General features: G+C 41.1%; 1 protein-coding gene across 1 annotated transcript; it reads left to right on the top strand.

Annotated features, from left to right (window-relative positions):
* The first annotated feature begins 12558 nt into the window (after positions 1 to 12558).
* SLC35C1 (solute carrier family 35 member C1) lies at positions 12559 to 19008 on the top strand. The gene is made up of 2 exons (XM_081341387.1): positions 12559 to 13681; positions 15491 to 19008. Exons 1-2 carry the CDS (start codon positions 13093 to 13095, stop codon positions 16048 to 16050), a joined length of 1149 nt encoding a protein of 382 aa, XP_081197513.1. The 5' UTR covers positions 12559 to 13092; the 3' UTR covers positions 16051 to 19008.
* The last annotated feature ends 1367 nt before the right edge of the window (positions 19009 to 20375 follow it).

The following is a 20375-nucleotide window of genomic DNA, read 5'->3' as shown; positions in this document are numbered from 1 at the left end:
CCTCACCCTTCTCTTCATTAGACTAGGCATACCCAATTCCAGCAACCGTTCCTTATATGTTTTAGCCTCCAATCCCCTAATCTTTGTTGCTCTTCTCTGTACTCTTTCTAGAGTCTCAGCATCTTTTTTTACATCATGGTGACCCAAATTGGATGCAGTATTCCAAGTGTGGCCTTACCAAGGCATTGTAAAGTGGTATTAACACTTCACGTGATCTTGATTCTATCCCTCTGTTAATGTTAATCCCTCTGAGGATTAATCTTATTTTAACTGGGGTTTTATTTATGCAGGGACAAATATAATTTTTTAAAATTTGTTTTTAACTTTTGTATCTTGGTTTTTTAATCACCCTGTAAACCGCCCTGAGTCCTTCGGGAAAGGGCGGTATATAAATGTAATAAAATAAATAAATAAATAAATAAATAAATAAATAAATAAATAAATAAATAAATAAATAAATAATGCAGCCCAGGGCGGTATATAAATGTAATAAAATAAATAAATAAATAAATAAATAAATAAATAAATAAATAAATAAATAAATAAATAAATAAATAAATAAATAAATAAATAAATAATGCAGCCCAGGACTGCATTGGCTTTTTTGGCAACTGCAGCACACTGCTGGCTTACATTTAAGTGATTGTCAACTAGAACTCCAAGATCCCTCTCACAGTCACTACTATTGAGCAAGGTACCACTATACTATAACTGTGCATTTGGTTTTTCTTGCCTAAATGTAGAACCTTACTTTTTTCACCACTCAATTTCATTTTGTTAGATAGCGCCCAATGTTCAAGTCTGTCAAGATCCTCCTGTATCTTAAGCCTATATTCTGGGGCGTTGGCTGTTCCTGCCAGCTTGGTGTTGTCTGTAAATTTGATGAGTTCCCCATCTATCCCTCATCCAAATCATTGATGAAGATGTTGAAGAGCACTGGGCCCAGAACAGAGCCTGGGGCACCTCACCACACTTCCCTCCATGTAGATGCAGTTCCATTGAGACCACATGCTGAGTACGGCCAGTCAGCCAGCTACGAATTTAACTGGTGGTCATCTATCTATCATTTTTCTATCTTATCAAGTAGTAGGTTGTGGTCTACTTTATAAAATGCTTTACTGAAGTCCAAGTAAATCCTATCCACAGCATTCCTCAGGTCCACTAATTTTGTCACTTGGTCAAAGAATGCAATAAGATTTGTCTGGAATGATCTGTTTTTGACAAACTCATGTTGGCTTTTGGTAATGACTTTGTTTGCCTCTAGGTGTTAGTATATATCATACTAACATGCAGTTTGTTTCATTTATGCTTCACTGTTTTATTTTTCTAAATGGTGATTTATAGCTTAGTGTTAAGGGTGAATCATGTTGTTAAAATTTAATTAACCACAGCTAAAGCAAATCATAATTTAAAATGTATGAATCCAGCTCCTCCCCCCACCCCCACACACAATATAGTACTATGCTACTGCTGCATAAATCACATACATTTGGACAAATTAGTAAGCTGAGATAAAGGCGAAGACGCTTATGAACCAACTTTACATCTTAGATTCCCTGCCTCCCCATTACAATCTTACATTTGTGGGCAAAAGTGTCTACTGAGGGGATCAACAAAAGGCAAGAGCCATGATGATGCAGTCGAACCCCCATTCAACCATATGTTGCAGCAATCACCTTGACTACTTTGATCACCCATCTACAAATGGGCCTGTTTATGTGGCACCAATTTGGTTCTAAGAACTAGCCTAAGCTTCCCAGAAAAAGGAAGCTAAAAATTAAATGTAAGAAAGAATATAAATAGTTGCTAAGTGAAATGATGTACAGTATCTTACACAGGGAAGCAAGAAGGGTCAATAATTTTTGTCCTTCAGAACTAGGCACAGCTGTGCATTTTAAAATATCTGCTTAACATCTTTCTTGCCTTTTCAAAGCAAGATCACCTGAAAATCTTGGGCTGTAGACTAGAATGAAAAGTTGACAAAAACATCCAGGAAAAAGACTGGTCATTTACTTCTGAACTGTTCACAAGAAAGTTACGTGAAGATATCCCTTCAGTCATGAAGAATGAAGGGAGATTTATTTTATTAATAGAATACACTTCCTATAATGTCAAAATCTGCCTTCGTCTACAGCAGACATGTCAAACACAAGGCCCGGGGGCCGGATCCGGCCCGCGAAGTGGTTTCATGTGGCCCGCGAAGCCATCCTGGAAACAGTGAGGGAATGGCCCCCACTGCCTTAGCCCTGGCCCAGAGACCCTCCTTCTGCCACAGACCCTCAAATCTGTCCCACTCCTGCCCAGGCCCCCATAGGCACCCTTGATGCGAACGATGTAGAGCTGGCCACGCCCACCCAGTAGGCTATACGCACTCTAGCCACGCCCACCCAGTAGGCCACGCCCACCCTGGCCATACCCACCCGGCCCCCTGAGGGCAACCGCAATGCTGATGCGGCCCTCAATGAAATTGAGTTTGACACCCCTCATCTACAGAGTTCCTCCCCAGAATACTATCCATACGGTATTCAGCATTGTTCTGTGGATCCTTCTCTTCTACTACAAAATAACTAAAGTATTGCACACTAGGAAATTATATTCATCAAACTATGGGACATTTCTAGTAATACAGTATATATAAACAGAAGAGCAATGATGGCATGATAGCAGTGTTCCAATATTTGAGGGGCTGTCACAGAGAGGAGATCACTCTGTTTTCAAAAGCACCTGAAAAAGATAATGGATGGAAGCTGAACAAAGACTGATCCAACCTAGAATTAAGGAGAAATTTCCTGTCAGTGAGAACAATTAATCAGTGAAACAACTTGTCACCAGAAGTTATGGATGCTCCATCACTGGAGGTTTTTAAAAAGAAATTGGACAGCCATTTGTCCAGAATGTCCAGAATGATATAGGGTCTTCTGCTTGAGCAGGGAGTTGGACTAGAACCAACCAATAACTCTGTTATTCTATATTCCGTATATATGTGTGTACCTGTGCATATCTATCCATCCTGTTAACATCAATTCTTACCAATCACATTGTGATGTTGTTGTTTTCCAAGAGGATCCCAACCTTGTCCTTCAGGTTTCCAATATGCATCCATTGCTGTTGTAATTAAGTCCATCCACCCTGCTGCTGATCATCTTTTTCTTCTCTTTCTTTTGCATCTTTCCCAGCAATAGATCTTTCACTAGAAAGCTAGGCCTTCACATCATGTATCCAAAGTATGGCAATTTGAGCCTAGTAAATTGTATCTCAAGTGAGAATCCTGGATTGATTTGTTCTGCCATCCATTTGTTCGCTTCTTGACTACCCATAGTATTCTCAGGCGTCTTCTCCAACAAAAAGCTGAAAAGCATCAATATTCTTATTTATTTATTTATTTATTTATTTATTTATTTATTTATTTATTTATTTATTTATTTATTTATTTATTTATTTATTTATTTTTGGGACTTATATGCCGCCCTATCTCCCGAAGGACTCAGGGCGGCTAACAACAATAAAAACAACAATACAAAAGTTAAAAGAAATTAAATAAACAGCCCCAATAAATAAGTTAAACTAAACAATTAAAAATTAAAAAAACATTTTAAAAAACCCTGTCGTCAGTCCAGGTCAGCCTGATGAAAAAGGAAAGTTTTTTTTTTATTAAAAAGTTTTACAATACATTTTATCTTTAACAAACCAAAAAAAAGAAAAAAAACCCTCCCAACCCCCTCCCCTCCCACCCTCTTCCCCCTCCCCAACCCTCCCCAACCCCTCCCTCCCTTTCCCCCCCGCTTCCCAGAGCAAAATACAGGGTATAAAAATACAAACAATCATAATCTAACTTACGCAAACAATCCTAAACTATTTAAACTACCGAACTTTAACTCATATAAGAAAACTCCAAATATATATATATATATATATATATATATATATATATATATATATATATATATATATATATATATATATATATATATATATATATATATATATATATATATATATATATATATATATATATATATATATATATATATATATATCATATCAATAATTATACAAATACAAAATAATACTTTCCAATCTAATACTAAAACACAGGGTATAAAAATACAAACAATCATGATCTAACTTACGCAAACAATCCTAAACTATTCAAACTATCAAACTTTAACTCATATAGGTAAATTCCAAACATACATATATATATCATATCAATGATTATTCAAATACAAAATAATACCTTCCAATCTGATACCCAATAAAAACAATCCCAAATAAACCAATTTATATCAATTGTCTAAAACTATTCCTCATTCCAACTAAGCTTTAAATTTACATTATCCTAAATTACAAGTTAGCTTCAATCACAAAGAAAACAATTTATATCAATTTTATAAAACTATTCTTCTATCCAACTAAAAGCTTAAAATTTTTCATCCAAATAACAAATCATAACCTACAGAATATCAATAAACACTACTACAAATCTTCCCAATTAACTTTTCATAATCATCTTAAAACTAAAGCAACACAAAATATTACATAATTATTTTATAAGGGTAAAAAATATATCCCCAAATATTTAGTCCTTCTAGCAATTCCAATTCCCATAATCCTTATTACATTATTGTCTCTTACAGTTATGTGACTAAATCTTCAGGCTTGATTCAATCGTCCAGAAGTAGCACGCCTCTTCCAATTTCTGGCCTTCTCCAGTGATAATGAAATTTGACCCACTCCTGTATCTTTCACATCTGTCTGCGTTAACCCTTCAGCAACTTGCGGGTTCTCTCTGGAACGTTGAGACTCTCTCTCACCTTTCCTGTCCTGCTTCTTCAAAATCCAACTTTCACTTCCCTTGAGTGTCACAGGCAAAAGCATTGGCTGCACGATTCTGATCTTTGTAGATATAGACACATTACAGTGTGAGATGTAATATAATTGCCATTCTACTTATACATACTGTCCCACAGTTTGACATTATGTAATTTCTTAAGCAGCATCCTTCCTAAATTGGTATAATTGGAGCTTACACAATTTCAGAGATTATATTTCCTCATCTACCAGTTACCACCTTAAAACTGTGACCTAAGGAATTGAGAGAAAACTGTTCTATGCCACAATGATTTTTTATCTTACATTGATTCAGTTTTGGTGTATCATATTAAACTATGCTATAAATTGTTACTTGAGCCCATTCAACTACACTGTGTAGCACAAACATCACCAACGTTGACCAGATTACCTTGCCTAATCATGCAGATGCTGATTATTAGCAAAGAGAGTGTCCCTAACCCCACCATGGAGGAATCTAGGGCTTGACATCCTCAATAGCAACAACAGGAACTTCCTTGTTCATGAGGAGAACCCTTTCAAAAAGTGTTCCCCACTCTCAATCCTTGGAGGAAGTCCCAAAATGACTGATGGTATCAAATATTGTTAAGAGATCAAATTAAGTCCAAAAGGATTATATCTCTCATATTCCCAACTTGCCATAGGTCATCCCCAGGCATGACTAGTGTGAACCCAGATGTTAACCCAGACTGGAATGTTCCAATTATTCAAAAATGTCTCGATTAAGCAATGGGCACTATCTAACAAAATGAAATTCAATGGTGAAAAAAGTAAAGTTCTACATTTAGGCAAGAAAAACCAAATATGCACAGGTATAGTTTAGGAGGTACCTTGCTCAATAGTAGTAACTGTGAGAGGGATCTCGGAGTCCTAGTGGACAATCACTTCAATATGAGCCAGCAGTGTGCTGCAGCTGCCAAAAAAGCCAACACAGTGCTAGGCTGCATTAATAGAGGGATAGAATCAAGATCACGTGAAGTGTTAATACCACTTTACAACGCCTTGGTAAGGCCACACTTGGAATACTGCATCCAGTTTTAGTCACGACGATGTAAAAAAGATGTTGAGACTCTAGAAAGGGTACAGAGAAGAGCAACAAAAATGAGCAGGGGACTGGAGGCTAAAACTTACAAGGAATGGTTGCTGGAATTGGGTGTCTAGTTCAGACATGTCAAACTCGTGACATCACGTGACATCGCGCAACGTATCGGAGCTTCTTCTCCATTGCTGGCAACAGAGTGGGCATGGTTTCCTAATGAGGTATATGGCCCTAGGGCCAGCAGTTTAACACCCCTGGTCTAGTTTAAATGAAGAGAAGGATGAGGGCAGAACATGACAGCAGCTTACCAATATCTCAGGGGCTGCCACAAAGAAGAGGGAGTCAAGCTATTCTCCAAAGCGCCTGAAAGCAGGACAAGAAGCAACGGATGGAAACTAATCAAGGAGAGAAGCAACCTAGAACTAAGGAGAAACTTCCTGACATTCAACCTGGCTTCATGTTATCTCCTAAGAGCTTTCACAAATCAGGAAAGGCAGGGATCTGGACTGCTGAGCTGATGTCACAGAAAATCTTGTCATCCCAGATAATGTAGCAAGATGTGGTCTTGGTTACTTTATCTGTCCAGGTGGCATCCAGCTCAAAGCAGATCTCAGCAATTTTATCTTCAAGATGTCTGTCATCACAGAAACCTCTGGTGGAAACCGAGGTTCTGGCCTGTGGCAACTGTGGCATATTCAAACCTGAATATGGGATCAAAACTGCATTGGTAATTCTCATGGATAACTTCTGCATTTTATTATCCATGATGTTTCTCTTGAAGACCAGACTGAAAGTTCAGCTTTGAAATCATCACCAATCTATCAATGACATCAAGCAGCCAGCATGCAACAGAGGACTAATAGAAAACAACTAGATCCCAACTTGTCACCAGACCCAACTTCACAAATAATACATCATACCTGGTATACTGCAAAACAGTCTCTTTGGACACCATTGTGGATGCATATGCTTTACAGCCTACAACAGATTTCCAGGCTAACTTATAATGTTATTTAAAAACAGTCAGACACTACATTTTTTTTAAAAAAAAAGCAATCTGTGGAATTAAAAACAAACAACAAGTTGTTCAAAAAAAATGTTAAGAAAAGCAAAAGGGATTTTGCCTGGCACTAAAGTATAGTTAGTCCTTTCAGTTTCACACACCACACGTCAATTAGAGCATCCCCTCTTTTTCCAAAATGTTTACAACTTTTCTGTAATCCTTGCTGAAGTCCTAGGTCTGACATTTGACATAAGGCGCGACCATTAGTTTAATATATTTTAAAGTTTTGGAGGGAGAGCAATTACAATAGATATGCATGTTGCCTACCAGCAGGGGGCATCCAGATACTTTCCTGGTATTTTCTGGAATGAATTCCTTCAAATTCTGTTACAATAGCTTAATATTTCTTAAGAAAACATATTTTAAAAATGGATAAAATCATTCCATACATATTTCCATTTCTGATGTAGATTTTGAACAGTCAAGTGTGGCTTGTCAAATCACAAACTATAGGGTTTCACAATTGCTATTTTTTGATTTAATGAATTCTAAGTAGTGCCAAGTGAGACAGTGAATATGTGCCCACACTTTACAAGCCATGCTGAAGTTCTTCCAAGCAGATTTAAAATTGAATTTGGCAAGCGGTGCCATATCCTCATACACTTCCTGCGTTCAGCTAAGCAGAATCTCCAGAGTCAATGGCTAATTGCCAGGTAAATGCCAACTGATAATCTTTCTCCCAACTTCCATTATTTGGCAACTGCTGCTGCTTTTCTAATCATTTTGGAGAAAAATCTAGAATACTAGCCATTTTTATATCTGTATTGTGACTTGGCCTTTGTGACTAGTGTTCATCCTGTACTGTCTTTTGTTTTTAAGTCTAGTAAAGGGCGCAGAGTATGCTTGCTTGCTTGCTTGCTTTTTGAGGGGGCTGATGCTGTGCCTTCAAGTAAGTCTTTAACTCCTGGCAACTGTCTGCTAGCATTGTGTATACCATAAAGTTTGCCCAGTCCTGAGTTATATAGATCAAGACGATCAAGAGAAGAAATAGATACTAATCAGTCAGTTATTAAGATTTCAATGTTATACTCCACAGAATTATATAAGCCTGGACCATTATGTTATACTGAGCCCTAGTTCTCATTACTATACTCATTTCTTGGACCTACAGTATACTAAAATAACAAGGGAGGCAGAAAATGGAGAATAGTCTTAACCATTCTTTGATCTTTGGCTTTTCTTTTGGAAATGATCGAGCGCTTTTACAGATGCAAAAACAACCAGAAACAATATAAATCTCTTTTTTTAGTTTTCTGCAAGCTTTTAGCTATGATGGTTGGCACAGGAACAAAATACTTGCCCAACTTTTTCTGTTGCCAGCAGGGGGAGCACGGAGGCTGAGGTGCTTTCATTCTGTCCATGGCCCAGGGTGTGCGTTGCTCCCTCCTGGCCATGTATAGTGACTGATCTGTGGCATCAGGAGCTGCTTTTCCTTTGGGGAATGTGTGCAGTGTGACTTTGAGCCTGGATAGCTGAAAAGAGCAGGCCCTGTTCACCACTGAAGGGAAAGGATACATCGGCAAACTCTGTGGCATGTTTTAGTGGTGGGAGTGACCCCAAGAGCAAAATAAGTAAGCTAGATGATGCAAGCCACAACTTCAGATGTTCAAATGCCCAGAATAATAATAATAATAATAATAATAATAATAATAATAATAATAATAATAATAATAATAATAATAATAATGATGATGATGATGATGATGATGTAGTAGTAGTAGTAGTAGTAGTAGTTGTTAGCTGCGAAGTCGTGTCCGACCCATCGCGACCCTATGGACAACATTCCTCCAGGCCTTCCTGTCTTCTACCATCTTCTGGAGTCCATTTAAGCTCACGCCTACTGCTTCAGTGACTCCATCCAGCCACCTCATTCTCTGTCGTCCCCTTCTTCTATTGCCCTTGATCTTTCCCAGCATTAGGCTCTTCTCCAGTGAGTCCTTCCTTCTCATTAGGTGGCCAAAGTATTTGAGTTTTAGCTTCAGGATCTGGCCTTCTAAAGAGCAGTCAGGATTGATCTCCTCTAGGACTGACCGGTTTGATCGCCTTGCAGTCCAAGGGACTCGCAGGAGTCTTCTCCAGCACCATAGTTCAAAGGCCTCAATTCTTTGGCGCTCAGCCTTTCTTATGGTCCAACTTTCACTGCCATACATTGCAACTGGGAAGACCATAGCCTTGACTATACGCACTTTTGTTGACAGGGTGATGTCTCTGCTTTTTAGTGTGCTGTCTAGATTTGCCATGGCTTTCCTCCCCAGGAGCAAGCATCTTTTAATTTCTTGGCTACAGTCCCCATCTGCAGTGATCTTGGAGCCCAGGAAAACAAAATCTGTCACTACCTCCATTTCTTCCCCATCTATTTGCCAAGAATTGAGAGGGCCAGATGCCATGATCTTGGTTTTCTTAATGTTAAGTTTCAACCCAAGTTTTGCGCTCTCCTTCTTCACCCGCAACAAGAGGCTCTTTAGTTCTTCTTCACTTTCTGCCATTAGAGTGGTATCATCTGCGTATCTTAGGTTGTTGATATTTCCTCCGGCAATCTTAATTCCAACTTTTGATTCCTCTAGCCCTGCCTTTCTCATGATGTGCTCTGCATATAAGTTAAATAGGCAGGGCGACAGTATACAGCCTTGCCGGACTCCTTTCCCAATTTTGAACCAATCAGTGGTTCCGTGTCCAGTTCTCACTGTTGCTTCTTGACCCGCATATAGGTTTCTCAAGAGACAAATAAGATGGTCTGGTACTCCCATCTCTTTAAGAACTTGCCACAGTTTGTTATGATCCACACAATCAAAGGCTTTAGCATAGTCAATGAAGCAGAAGTAGATGTTTTTCTGGAACTCCCTAGCTTTCTCCATGATCCAGCGTATGTTGGCAATTTGATCTCTAGTTCCTCTGCCTCTTCGAAATCCTGCCTGTACTTCTGGTAGTTCTCGATCCACATACTGCTGAAGTCTAGCTTGTAGGATTTTAAGCATGACTTTACTAGCATGAGAAATGAGTGCAATGGTGCGATAGTTTGAACATTCTTTGGCACTGCCTTTCTTTGGAATTGGAATGTAAACTGATCTTTTCCAATCCTGTGGCCACTGTTGAGTTTTCCAAATTTGCTGGCAAATTGAGTGTAGCACTTTTACTGCACTGTCTTTTAAGATTTTGAATAGCTCAGCTGGAATACTGTCACCTCCACTAGCTTTGTTGTTGCTCAGCTTTTCTAAGGCCCACTTCACCTCACATTCTAGGATGTCTGGCTCGAGGTCAGTGACCACCTCATTGTGATTATCTGGGACGTTAAGCTCATTCTTGTATAGTTCTTCTGTGTAATTTTGCCACCTCTTCTTAATCTCTTCTGCCTCTGTTAGGTCCCTGCCATTTTGGTCCTTTATCATGCCCATTTTTGCATTAAACGTTCCCTTCATCTGTCCAATTTTCTTGAAAAGATCTCTGGTCCTCCCTATTCTATTGTTTTCTTCTATTTCTTTGCACTGTTCATTTAAGAAGGAATTCTTATCTCTTCTAGCTATTCTCTGGAATTCTGCATTCAATTGGACATATCTATGTTTTTCTCCCTTGCCTTTCGCTTCCCTCCTTTCCTCAGCTATTTGCAAAGCTTCCTCAGACAGCCATTTTGCTTTCTTGCATTTCTTTTTCTTTGGGATGGTTTTGGTTGCTACCTGTTGTACAATGTCGCGAACCTCTGTCCATAGTTCTTCAGGCACTCTGTCTATCAGATCTAATTCCTTAAATATATTTGTCACCTCTACTGTATATTCAACAGGGATATGATTTAATTCATACCTGAGTGGCCTAGTGCTTTTCCCTACTTTCTTCAGTTTAAGCCTAAACTTTGCAAGGAGAAGCTCATGGTCTGAGCCACAGTCAGCTCCTGGTCTTGTTTTTACCGACTGTATAGAGCTTCTCCATCTTTGGCTGCAGAGCATATAGTCAATCTGATTTCTGTGTTGACCGTCTGGTGATGTCCATGTGTAGAGCCGTCTCTTGGGTTGTTGGAAAAGAGTGTTTGCTATGACCATCGTATTCTCTTGACAAAATTCTATCAGCCTGTGCCCTGCTTCATTTTGTACTCCAAGGCCAAACTTGCCTGTTATTCCAGTTATCTTTTGGCTTCCTACTTTAGCATTCCAATCCCCCATGATGATAAGGACATCATTTTTTGGTGTTACTTCTATAAGGTGCTGTAGGGCTTCATAGAACCGGTCAATTTCATCCTCTTCAGCACTGGTGGTTGGGGCATAGACTTGGACTACTGTGATATTGAATGGTTTGCCTTGGATTCGAACTGAGATCATTCTGTCATTTTGAGGATTGTATCCCAGTATTGATTTTCCTACTCTTTTATTGACTATGAAGGCTACTCCATTTCTTCTGAGGGATTCTTGCCCGCAGTAGTATACCTGATGGTCATCTGAATTAAATTCACCCATTCCTGTCCATTTTAGTTCGCTGATACCTAAGATGTCGATGTTCAGTCTTGTCATCTCTTGTTTGACCACGTCCAGCTTTCCTTGATTCATAGATCTTACATTCCAGGTTCCTATGGAGAAAAAATCTTTACAGCATCGGACTTTCCTTTCACCACCAGACATATCCACAGCTGAGCGTCCTTTCGGCTTTGGCCCAGTCGCTTCATTCTTTCTGGCGCTACTAGTACTAGCCCTCTGCTCTTCCCCAGTAGCATATTGGACGCCTTCCGACCTGAGGGGCTCATCTTCCAGCGTCATATTGTTTTGCCTTTTGGTACTGTCCATAGGGTTTTCATGGCAAAGATACTGGAGTGGGTTGCCATTTCCTTCTCCAGTGGATCACGTTTTGTCAGAACTCTCAGCTATGAGAGTCTTGGGTGGCCCTGCACGGCATAGCTCATAGCTTCATTGAATTACGCAAGCCCCTTCGCCACGACAAGGCAGTAATCCATGAAGGAGAGTAGTAGTAGTAGTAGTACTATAATTATGATTGGGGTTATTATTTGCAAACCATCTCGTGGTTGAGGGTGACCCTGAGGTTGAGAAAAAGGGAATGAACAGCTGGAACTCAAAAGTCCAGCAATTCATTCCCCATACACCACCTGCTTCCTTGTTTCCTTCTATTTATAGGCAAAAGCAAGGAAGCAAAGGTCTCAAAAGAGAAAAAACATGGGCAGATATTGCATCAGCTGCTGGCTAGGGGTGAATTAAGACAAGCTGGAGCAAGAGATCTGCTCACAGGCAGGGGACTGGGTTTGTCAATCATTGTGCTCCTGGGTAAAAGGAGAACAGAAGGGATCAAAAGGATGTGAAAAAAATGACAATGTGGTGGGAACTGCTGTTTTTGCCAGTCACATCTTATCAGATCCTAACAGATAACCAATAGACTGACTTCGGCCATAAGCAATATAGGCAATGTGCAAATGGATGATAAACTTGGAAGCCTTCTTTGGTCAGCCTACTGCTGAACAGCCAAGTCCTGCCTTCGTGAACCGGGTGCCCTCCGGGTGCACTGGATTGGTCCTATCAACTCTTGCTCCTGACCATTAAAGAAAGGGAGGGCACTTCCCCTGGCCTGGAAACAAGGAAGGCTGCTCCCGAATACTCCCATTGCCCAAGCGGGGCCCAAAGAGCATCCCAGAGAGAGACGGAGCCGAAAACCAAGGGGGCTGATCGCTTGCTGGCACTGCAACGTGGCAAGTGGCCGCAATCCTCACCGCAACGGTGCTCAGGAGAAGAGCGCGCAGGAACGCAAGCAAGCGGTTGGTTCCAGCGCTCTTGGATGGGCGCTTCACATGGTTCCCAGGTTTTGACCGCCAACCAGGGCGGGGAAACCAGAAGCGAGGAATTGCCTCAGCAAACACAGGGTTAAGCGGACGCGGCGGTTTCCGGCAATCGGCGATACCGCGGCCCCTTTAAGCGTGGAAGGGCTCGCCTTCTCTGCGCAGGCGGAGCAGCAGCTGGGATGCGCCGCGGGGAAGAGGCCAAAAGGAAGAGGAAGCGAACTGCCGCGTTTGTCCGGGCAGCATCGCAGGAGGCCTAAACCCAGGGCTGTACCCGACGTGACCATCCTCGGGAACGACCTGAAATGCCTTAGTCCTTTGCAGCCCTCTGCTCCCTCTCGGCGGGGAGCAGGGCTCAGGCAGAGGCTGAGCAACATGAACCGGGGCCAGCTAAAGCGCTCGACGATCCTGAAAATGGCCCTTGGCGGTGCGTCGGAGCCGCTGCTCCAGCAGCAGCAGCAGCAAGAGGAGGAAGAGGAAGAGGAAGATGGCGAGGGCGGCAGCAGCAACAGCAAGGAGCCGCCGTTCCTCTTGCGGGCCCTCCGGATCGCCATAGTGGTCTGTCTCTACTGGTTCATTTCTATCACAATGGTCTTCCTCAACAAGTATTTGCTGGGCAGCCCTTCGCTGCGCCTGGACGCGCCGCTCTTCGTCACTTTCTACCAGTGCCTTGTCACTGTTGTCATCTGCAAACTGCTCAGCCTGCTGGCCTCCTGCTGTCCGCTAGGCTTTGTGGACTTTCCCTCCATCCGGATGGACCTCAAGGTCTCCCGCAGCGTCCTGCCCCTTTCCCTTGTCTTCATTGGCATGATCACTTTCAACAACCTGTGCCTCAAGTTTGTTGGAGTGGCCTTCTACAACGTGGGCCGCTCCCTCACCACCGTGTTCAACGTGCTCCTCTCTTACTTGCTTCTGAAGCAGACCACATCCTTGTCCGCCCTCCTTTCATGTGGAATTATCATTGGTGAGTGGAGTCCTCCCAATGGTCCCAACAAAGCAATCCAATGGCTGCCACTTTTCCCAGCATGTGGCTTTATCTCCCATTATCCTCAACCAGCCTCACCGCTGCTTGGGAATGATGGAAGTTGACATTGTGCACCATCTATTATATCTATTATGTGCTAAGTCTTATTTACTGGGGAATAAGTCCATCAGAATTCAGTGAGATTTACCCAAGAAAACAAGTGTCAAATGCAGATGAACCTTGAATGGTTTGCTTGCAGAATTTCAATTTAACAGTAGCAACTATGTTGTTGTTGTTAGTTGCGAAGTCGTGTCCGACCCATCGCAACCCTATGGACAATGTTCCTCCAGGCTTTCCTGTCCTCTACCATCTTCTGGAGTCCATTTAAGTTCACGCCTACTGCTTCAGTGACTCCATCCAGCCACCTCATTCTCTGTCGTCCCCTTCTTCTATTGCCCTCAATCTTTCCCAGCATTAGGCTCTTCTCCAGTGAGTCCTTCCTTCTCATTAGGTGGCCAAAGTATTTGAGTTTTAGCTTCAGGATCTGGCCTTCTAAAGAGCAGTCAGGGTTGATCTCCTCTAGGACTGACGTAGGAGTCTTCTCCAGCAACTATATAGACTGCTAAAATTTTACAGCTGTTTACTCCTTATTGGTTATCATGGTGTACAACTCATGGCAGTCAGTAAATAAGAAATTGGGCTTTCTGCATTACCATTTTGATTTAATAACTCTTCCTCAATTCCTCACAATCCTTCATGTCTACTCTAGAATGCCCACTTAAGAGCATCTTAGCATCCTTTGAAAATTAAGAGCCACATCCAGAGTAGCTCTAAAAAGAACAAGGCAATCTTATAGAATCTTAGAAGTGATAAGGAAGTATATGCAGTAATGTATCCTGAAAAGGTATTGTTTCCTGTTGATGCAATATGGATACAGTTCAGATCTCCTTTGCCAATTGTGACTAGTGTAGGAGAATGGTTGTTAATTAAATATATGGAAAGGGCAAGGCTACAGCTTTGATATGTGGCCATAATAAAAGGGAGTTTGTGTTCCCAATTTGCAGGACAAAAACAGATAGTCTGGTAAATCTTTCTTGCTCAATAATGCTTGGAATTAAACTAATGTGACATTTCTTGGTCATTAAAATCAGGTGGAAGAGAACTTGATAGAATTGATTCTGTTCTGCTAACTCTTATTTTTAGTTTGCAAACTATTAATATACAATCTAGTGCAGGGGTGTCAAACTGCCGGCCCACGAATCGGATGTGTCATGGCGAAACCATGCCCACCCCATTGCCGGCAATGTAAAAAGTCGCGATAAGTCGCGACACGTCACGTGACGTTGCGAGTTTGACACCCCTGATCTACTGGCTTATGCTGGAGAATATAAAACTTCACTTTTGTAAAGATACAGCTATTATGCTTATAGTAACAAGTTTTAAAACTTACGGGCACTCTTTGACAGATGATTATGGAGTGAGGGGTCTTACTGAATAGTGATTCAGTCTCAGCAAATGATTTCAGCTCAGACATTGATGAATATTTAGATGGGAGATATTGGGAAATTCCAGATTGTAGGCTAAACTGGGAATTTTTTTTTAATCCACCAAGAGTATTGAGAGTACCTAATTGGGAAATTCTGGGAGCTGAATCCTCACCTGTTCAAGTAGCCAAGGTTAAAAAACATTGGTCTATGATATCTGAAGTTGTAAGAATTTCCAAATTGTTTATTTTACATAGGTATGAGGCTTTCCTTCTGCTTTTTGTAGTCCAATCAGTAGTATTTTCCATCTCTTTTTACATTGCAGGTGGCTTCTGGCTTGGGATAGATCAAGAGGGAGCAGAAGGCACTCTGTCCTGGGCAGGCATCATTTTTGGGGTACTTGCCAGCCTCTGTGTCTCACTGAACGCTATTTACACTAAAAAAGTTCTGCCTGCTGTGGATGGCAGCATCTGGCGTCTGACTTTCTATAACAATATCAACGCTTGCGTCTTGTTTTTGCCCCTTCTGTTGCTCACAAGTGAGTTCTCCACGCTATACCACTTTGATAAATTGGGGAGCATCCATTTCTGGGGCATGATGACTCTAAGTGGGATATTTGGCTTTGCTATTGGCTATGTGACTGGACTGCAGATCAAATATACCAGCCCCCTTACACACAATGTTTCTGGGACTGCCAAAGCCTGTGCCCAGACAGTGTTAGCGGTCTGCTATTTTGAACAAATCAAGAGCCTTTTATGGTGGGCTAGTAACATGATGGTTCTAGTGGGCTCTTTTGCATATACCTGGGTAAAAGGGTTGGAGATGAAGAAGGTACAGGTAGAACCTCTTCCAAAAGCAAGTGAAAAAAATGACAATCTGGTCTGAATTCACCAGTCTTGCATTTCACTGAAGGAATAAAATGAAGTTTAACTAGCAAGAGACCGCTTAATGTTTCCAGGCAAGCGTAGCCTGTGATTACCCATGTAGAAAATAGAAGATATACCGAGGTTTCCAATGTACTGCATAGTTGCTATAATAATCACCGGGAAGGGAAAGGATAAATTTTTCACAAGTGATTTTCTTTTGTAAGCGCCTCGCCTTTAGTAAAGGTGAGGGTGTACATTCTGTTAAAAACTACTTTAAACAAGTAGGAATAGGTAGGTCCTTTCTCTACTTGCTTGAAGTTGTGTGTTTTCTGTAGATAAGTTTCTCTTTGTCTCCTCACACCTCACACTCCAGTGTGTTTCCTGGAGAGTCAGGAGAACTGTTCTCTTAGCTGCTGGCTCTCCCGCCCTCGTGGGGCAAACAAGTTGCAAGGAATACAGATTTGCAACTTGCCTGGCAAAAAGGTAACCCCAGTGCCAGGATTCTCAAGCATTTTTCTGCCGGTGCTTCTCAGCACATTTATCATTCCTCCGGACAGCCTAACTGGGGGGAAAAACTGAACTAAAGAAAATAGAATAAGACCATTGAAAGGTCCCCTGGTTTGGTTTCTTCCAGATCTTAAATGTCTTTAGGTAATCAACTCTTTTTCCCACCACTGTGGAAGAAACACGTCAGCGATTATTAATGGACTCTTACAAAGTTAAAAGTATTGGCATGTTCTTGCTCTTAAAGCTCATTTCATGAGTGAGTGCATTCGATTTTGATGTGCACTCTCCTTTCTGAGAGGGCCTTCTTGGCTTCAGGAGCCAAACTTTGTTGGAATGTATAATTCCATTTGCCTTTGACCTTTGCTAGTGTCCTTACCTTGTTCTCACTTTCCTAATTTTGTGTTGGGAAGTGTAGATCCCCATTGTAGATCTGCAACTGATAAATGCGTTTAATAAAATGTTGATTTGTTATTTTCAGAATGGCTGTTTTGTTTGCAACAGTAGAAATGATAGGGAAGTGGAGCAAAGGACACTGATAATATATTGCCTACTGACTCACAGGCAAAATACTTTAAAACCAACCCTGAAGGAGAAGTAGTAAAAAGTTATTGTCCTAGTAGCCTGCTTATAATTTTTCTGGATGCATCAGGTTAGCCGCTGTGCTACAAAGACTCTGGGCTTAATGGCCATTTAGTTTGATTCAACAAAACTTTATTTCCTTAACCTATGACGAATTGGATAAACAAAAAGGCAAACATACAGATAGTCCTCAACTTAATAATGGCCACGAGTTGTGCAGATCAAGTGGGTCACCACTTGACAACACCTAATTTTACGATCTTTCTGAAGCAATAATTAAGCAAACCCATTGTATCAATTGGATTTTTTTTGCTGGAACTTAGAACTAAATGTATGTTTCTGGGAAGGGAGGGAGGGAAAAAGGAAGGAAGAAAAAGTTAAATTGGTTGGAAATGCCCCAGTTCACTCAGTTCTGCTTCAATCCTGGATCCATTGAGACCTGGGCTCAAAGGAGAAAGCAATTTTGTGTTCTCTTTTGTCACAGACAGGACTTTATTGGCAATTCAAGTTAACATTGGTATTCTTGAATTGTGAACTCTTAGGAAAGTATCCCCTCTTTGTGTGTTGCAAACAGCCATTTCCAGTGGGAAAACAGGACAAAGTAGAATGGGGAAAAATATTTTCCTTTGCTACAGTATATTTCCATGGTAGGGTCCCTGCAGGAGAGCTCTTTTAAGGATTATGTATTAATAGAAAAGCAACTAACTTACCTCTGTTTCTAAATCCTAAAGCTGTTGCACATTAAAAAAAACAGGAGCTCTGATCAACTATGTCAGCCAACATTTTGACAGTTTAGCTATATTGTTGTCTGTGGACTAAATGCAAGCACAGGATAAACGGAGCCTGGTTTGTTCTCCGTCTTTTAAGTGGCCACAGACTACTAGCAAAATTGGCATTTGATCACAAAGCAAGGAGGCATCAAGAAATGTTTCCCCTTTTGCATTTGAGCATCCAAGAAGGGACAGGAAAGGAGAAAAGAAAAGAGGAGAGACAACCAAAAAGAAGGAAAGAGGGGAAGGAAGAAGGAAAGGAGATGAAGAGGGAAGGAAAAAAAGGGAAAGGAAGATTATAATGAGAGGAAGGGTCTAAGGGAAATCCTGCCTTAGCACTTGACCATGAGGAGCCCTGCTGCCCTTTCAGCATACCCTTGTGCCCTCCTCCTGACTCTCCTGGTGGTCTTCCATCCTATCACTGAGGATGCTTTGGTTACAAAGCCGGGTCTCCTCGCAGGGAGAGGGAGTGAGCCTCCCTCTGACCAACACATTTTGCCCTCCTGCACACATCATGAGCAACTTGGCCAAGGAGAGTGAGCCAATCAGCAGCAGCCTTGAGGAGGTAAATGCAGCCAGGTGCCCCTTTGGGAAAGGCTGGGCAGCCTGCATCACTGGGGGTCCTCCGCGCAGCCTGAGAGGGACAACAAGGCTTCTCTGGTGGACAAGGGTATAGTGCTTGCCCTGGTCTTGCCTTCCTTGGCTGGAAACAATGGATTCCCTCACCCCACCCCACAGCCTCGCCCAGGTCACCCACTCTGGCCACGCCCCCCCAAGGTCAACCACAACCCTAATGCGGCCCTGAATGAAATCGAGTTTGTCACCCCTGGATTACATCATTTGCCCACAATTTCTTGAGGTGTTTTCTAGGTCTTTTAAGGTCAGTTGGTATCAGACCATGGATTATTGCTGTCTTAATATGAATCTGTTCATTGTGCAATACAGTGGAAAAACATACGCATTTCCTAATCCAAATTAATTGAAGAGGCTGGGTTGCCACACGTGTTTGTTCAATATGAAGAGTTTACTGTATACGCTCAATCCTAAATTATTGATTTAACCAAACATTAACTGCTTTTGAATGTTTTTATTTTCTTTGAGATAAAAATGTATACAAATAAAACCAGCAAGATGAAAAGTAAGGGAGCAAGATAGTAATTCTTTCAAAGCTGGGTCAGAAAAACCACAAGCATACAAAATCTGACTCCTACTAAGAGTCTTGCATTGGTCCCAAGCAAACCAGATGCATACAGGAGCAAACTGCAATTGTCTTGCCACTGTAGAATGCAGGCAGGAAGCTTGTGGGTTTGAATGCCATGAAGACATAATTGAAGCTGAAAGATTTATTGGGGTAAAGCAAAAGAATATGTTTAACTGCAAAGTCTAACATAGGCAATATTTACAGGCATGGCAATATAACAAGGCATGTCAACAATCAATAGAAGGGTGTAAGTACTGGGCAAAATCTCATATCCTGTGGCTACTATGAATCTCTCCTTATCACAGCCGTTACAGAGGTTTCTATTTTATTCCAGCTGTCATATAGCACCTTTCTCCACCAGACCTATGGTAAAGGCTCTCCATAAGCAGATTTCTAAAAACTCATATAATATGCTGCTGCAATTGCTCATCCTCCTCATTAAGTGCATTTGTTGTTTGTTTTTGGCCTAATGGTTACCAAAAGTGGCAGTGCTAATTCCTGCATAGCCAGGTGGCTTTGTCTGTAGTGGCAGATCAGATGTTCTAGGCTGCATAAGAAAAATGACAATTAGGCAAGGGTAGGGGAGGGCCAGAGGCCTGGATATCATACTTTAAAAAAAAAAAGCTGAGGCCTTACCTTGCCGTATTTAAATCCACAAAAACCGCAGAAGAGTATTTTTAAGCAGAAAATTGGAATGAAATTCACCACCTAAATTACCTCCTCATGACAAATGATGCCTTTCTACTACCAGTAGCAATACCTAATTAGACAGCAATTAATCAGATTTCCATTCTGTGCTGTTTAACTCTATGTGCTGAATTAGGGCAGCAACATATTTTCTTGTAATGTTTGGTAGCTCTGAGTGATTACAACCCATGAAATAGACTACCAAAAATGTTTAAAATCTATTTAATTTTGGGATCTGCCCAGTATAATTTTATCTATACTTTAGAAAGAAAACCTATTTAACATATCTTTCTCTGGAAAATGTGTTACCAGCCTGATGCCTTTAAATGAATGTAGACTACAACTCCCAGAATTCAATCAGCTGTGCATTCTGTGAGTTGTAGTAGTTCATTCTTTCTTTCATAATCAAATAGCAGTTAGAACTATCTCTACCTGTTCAATATTTTCATTACAAGCTTCCTGAATTTGTTTCAAATAATATCAAGTGACTGGGTTTTCATCTTACATTAAACCCTGTTGTAGCTTAGTTTGATTTTGATTAAGCATGCTGTGTGAACCAAACCATGTGAACCACATTTTATTGTTGGTGGGATTCAAATA

Source organism: Vipera berus (genome assembly GCF_964194415.1).
Source record: "Vipera berus genome assembly, chromosome: 1".
Taxonomy (NCBI): domain Eukaryota; kingdom Metazoa; phylum Chordata; class Lepidosauria; order Squamata; family Viperidae; genus Vipera; species Vipera berus.
This window is presented reverse-complemented; position numbering and strand designations above follow the sequence as displayed.

What these genes read in the sequence shown, in the direction of transcription:
- SLC35C1 (XM_081341387.1), top strand. Translation starts at nt 13,093, where the DNA reads ATGAACCGGGGCCAGCTAAAGCGCTCGACGATCCTGAAAATGGCCCTT. An exon ending in TTCATGTGGAATTATCATTG is followed by an intron (nt 13,682 to 15,490) that starts GTGAGTGGAGTC and finishes TTTACATTGCAG; the next exon opens with GTGGCTTCTGGCTTGGGATA.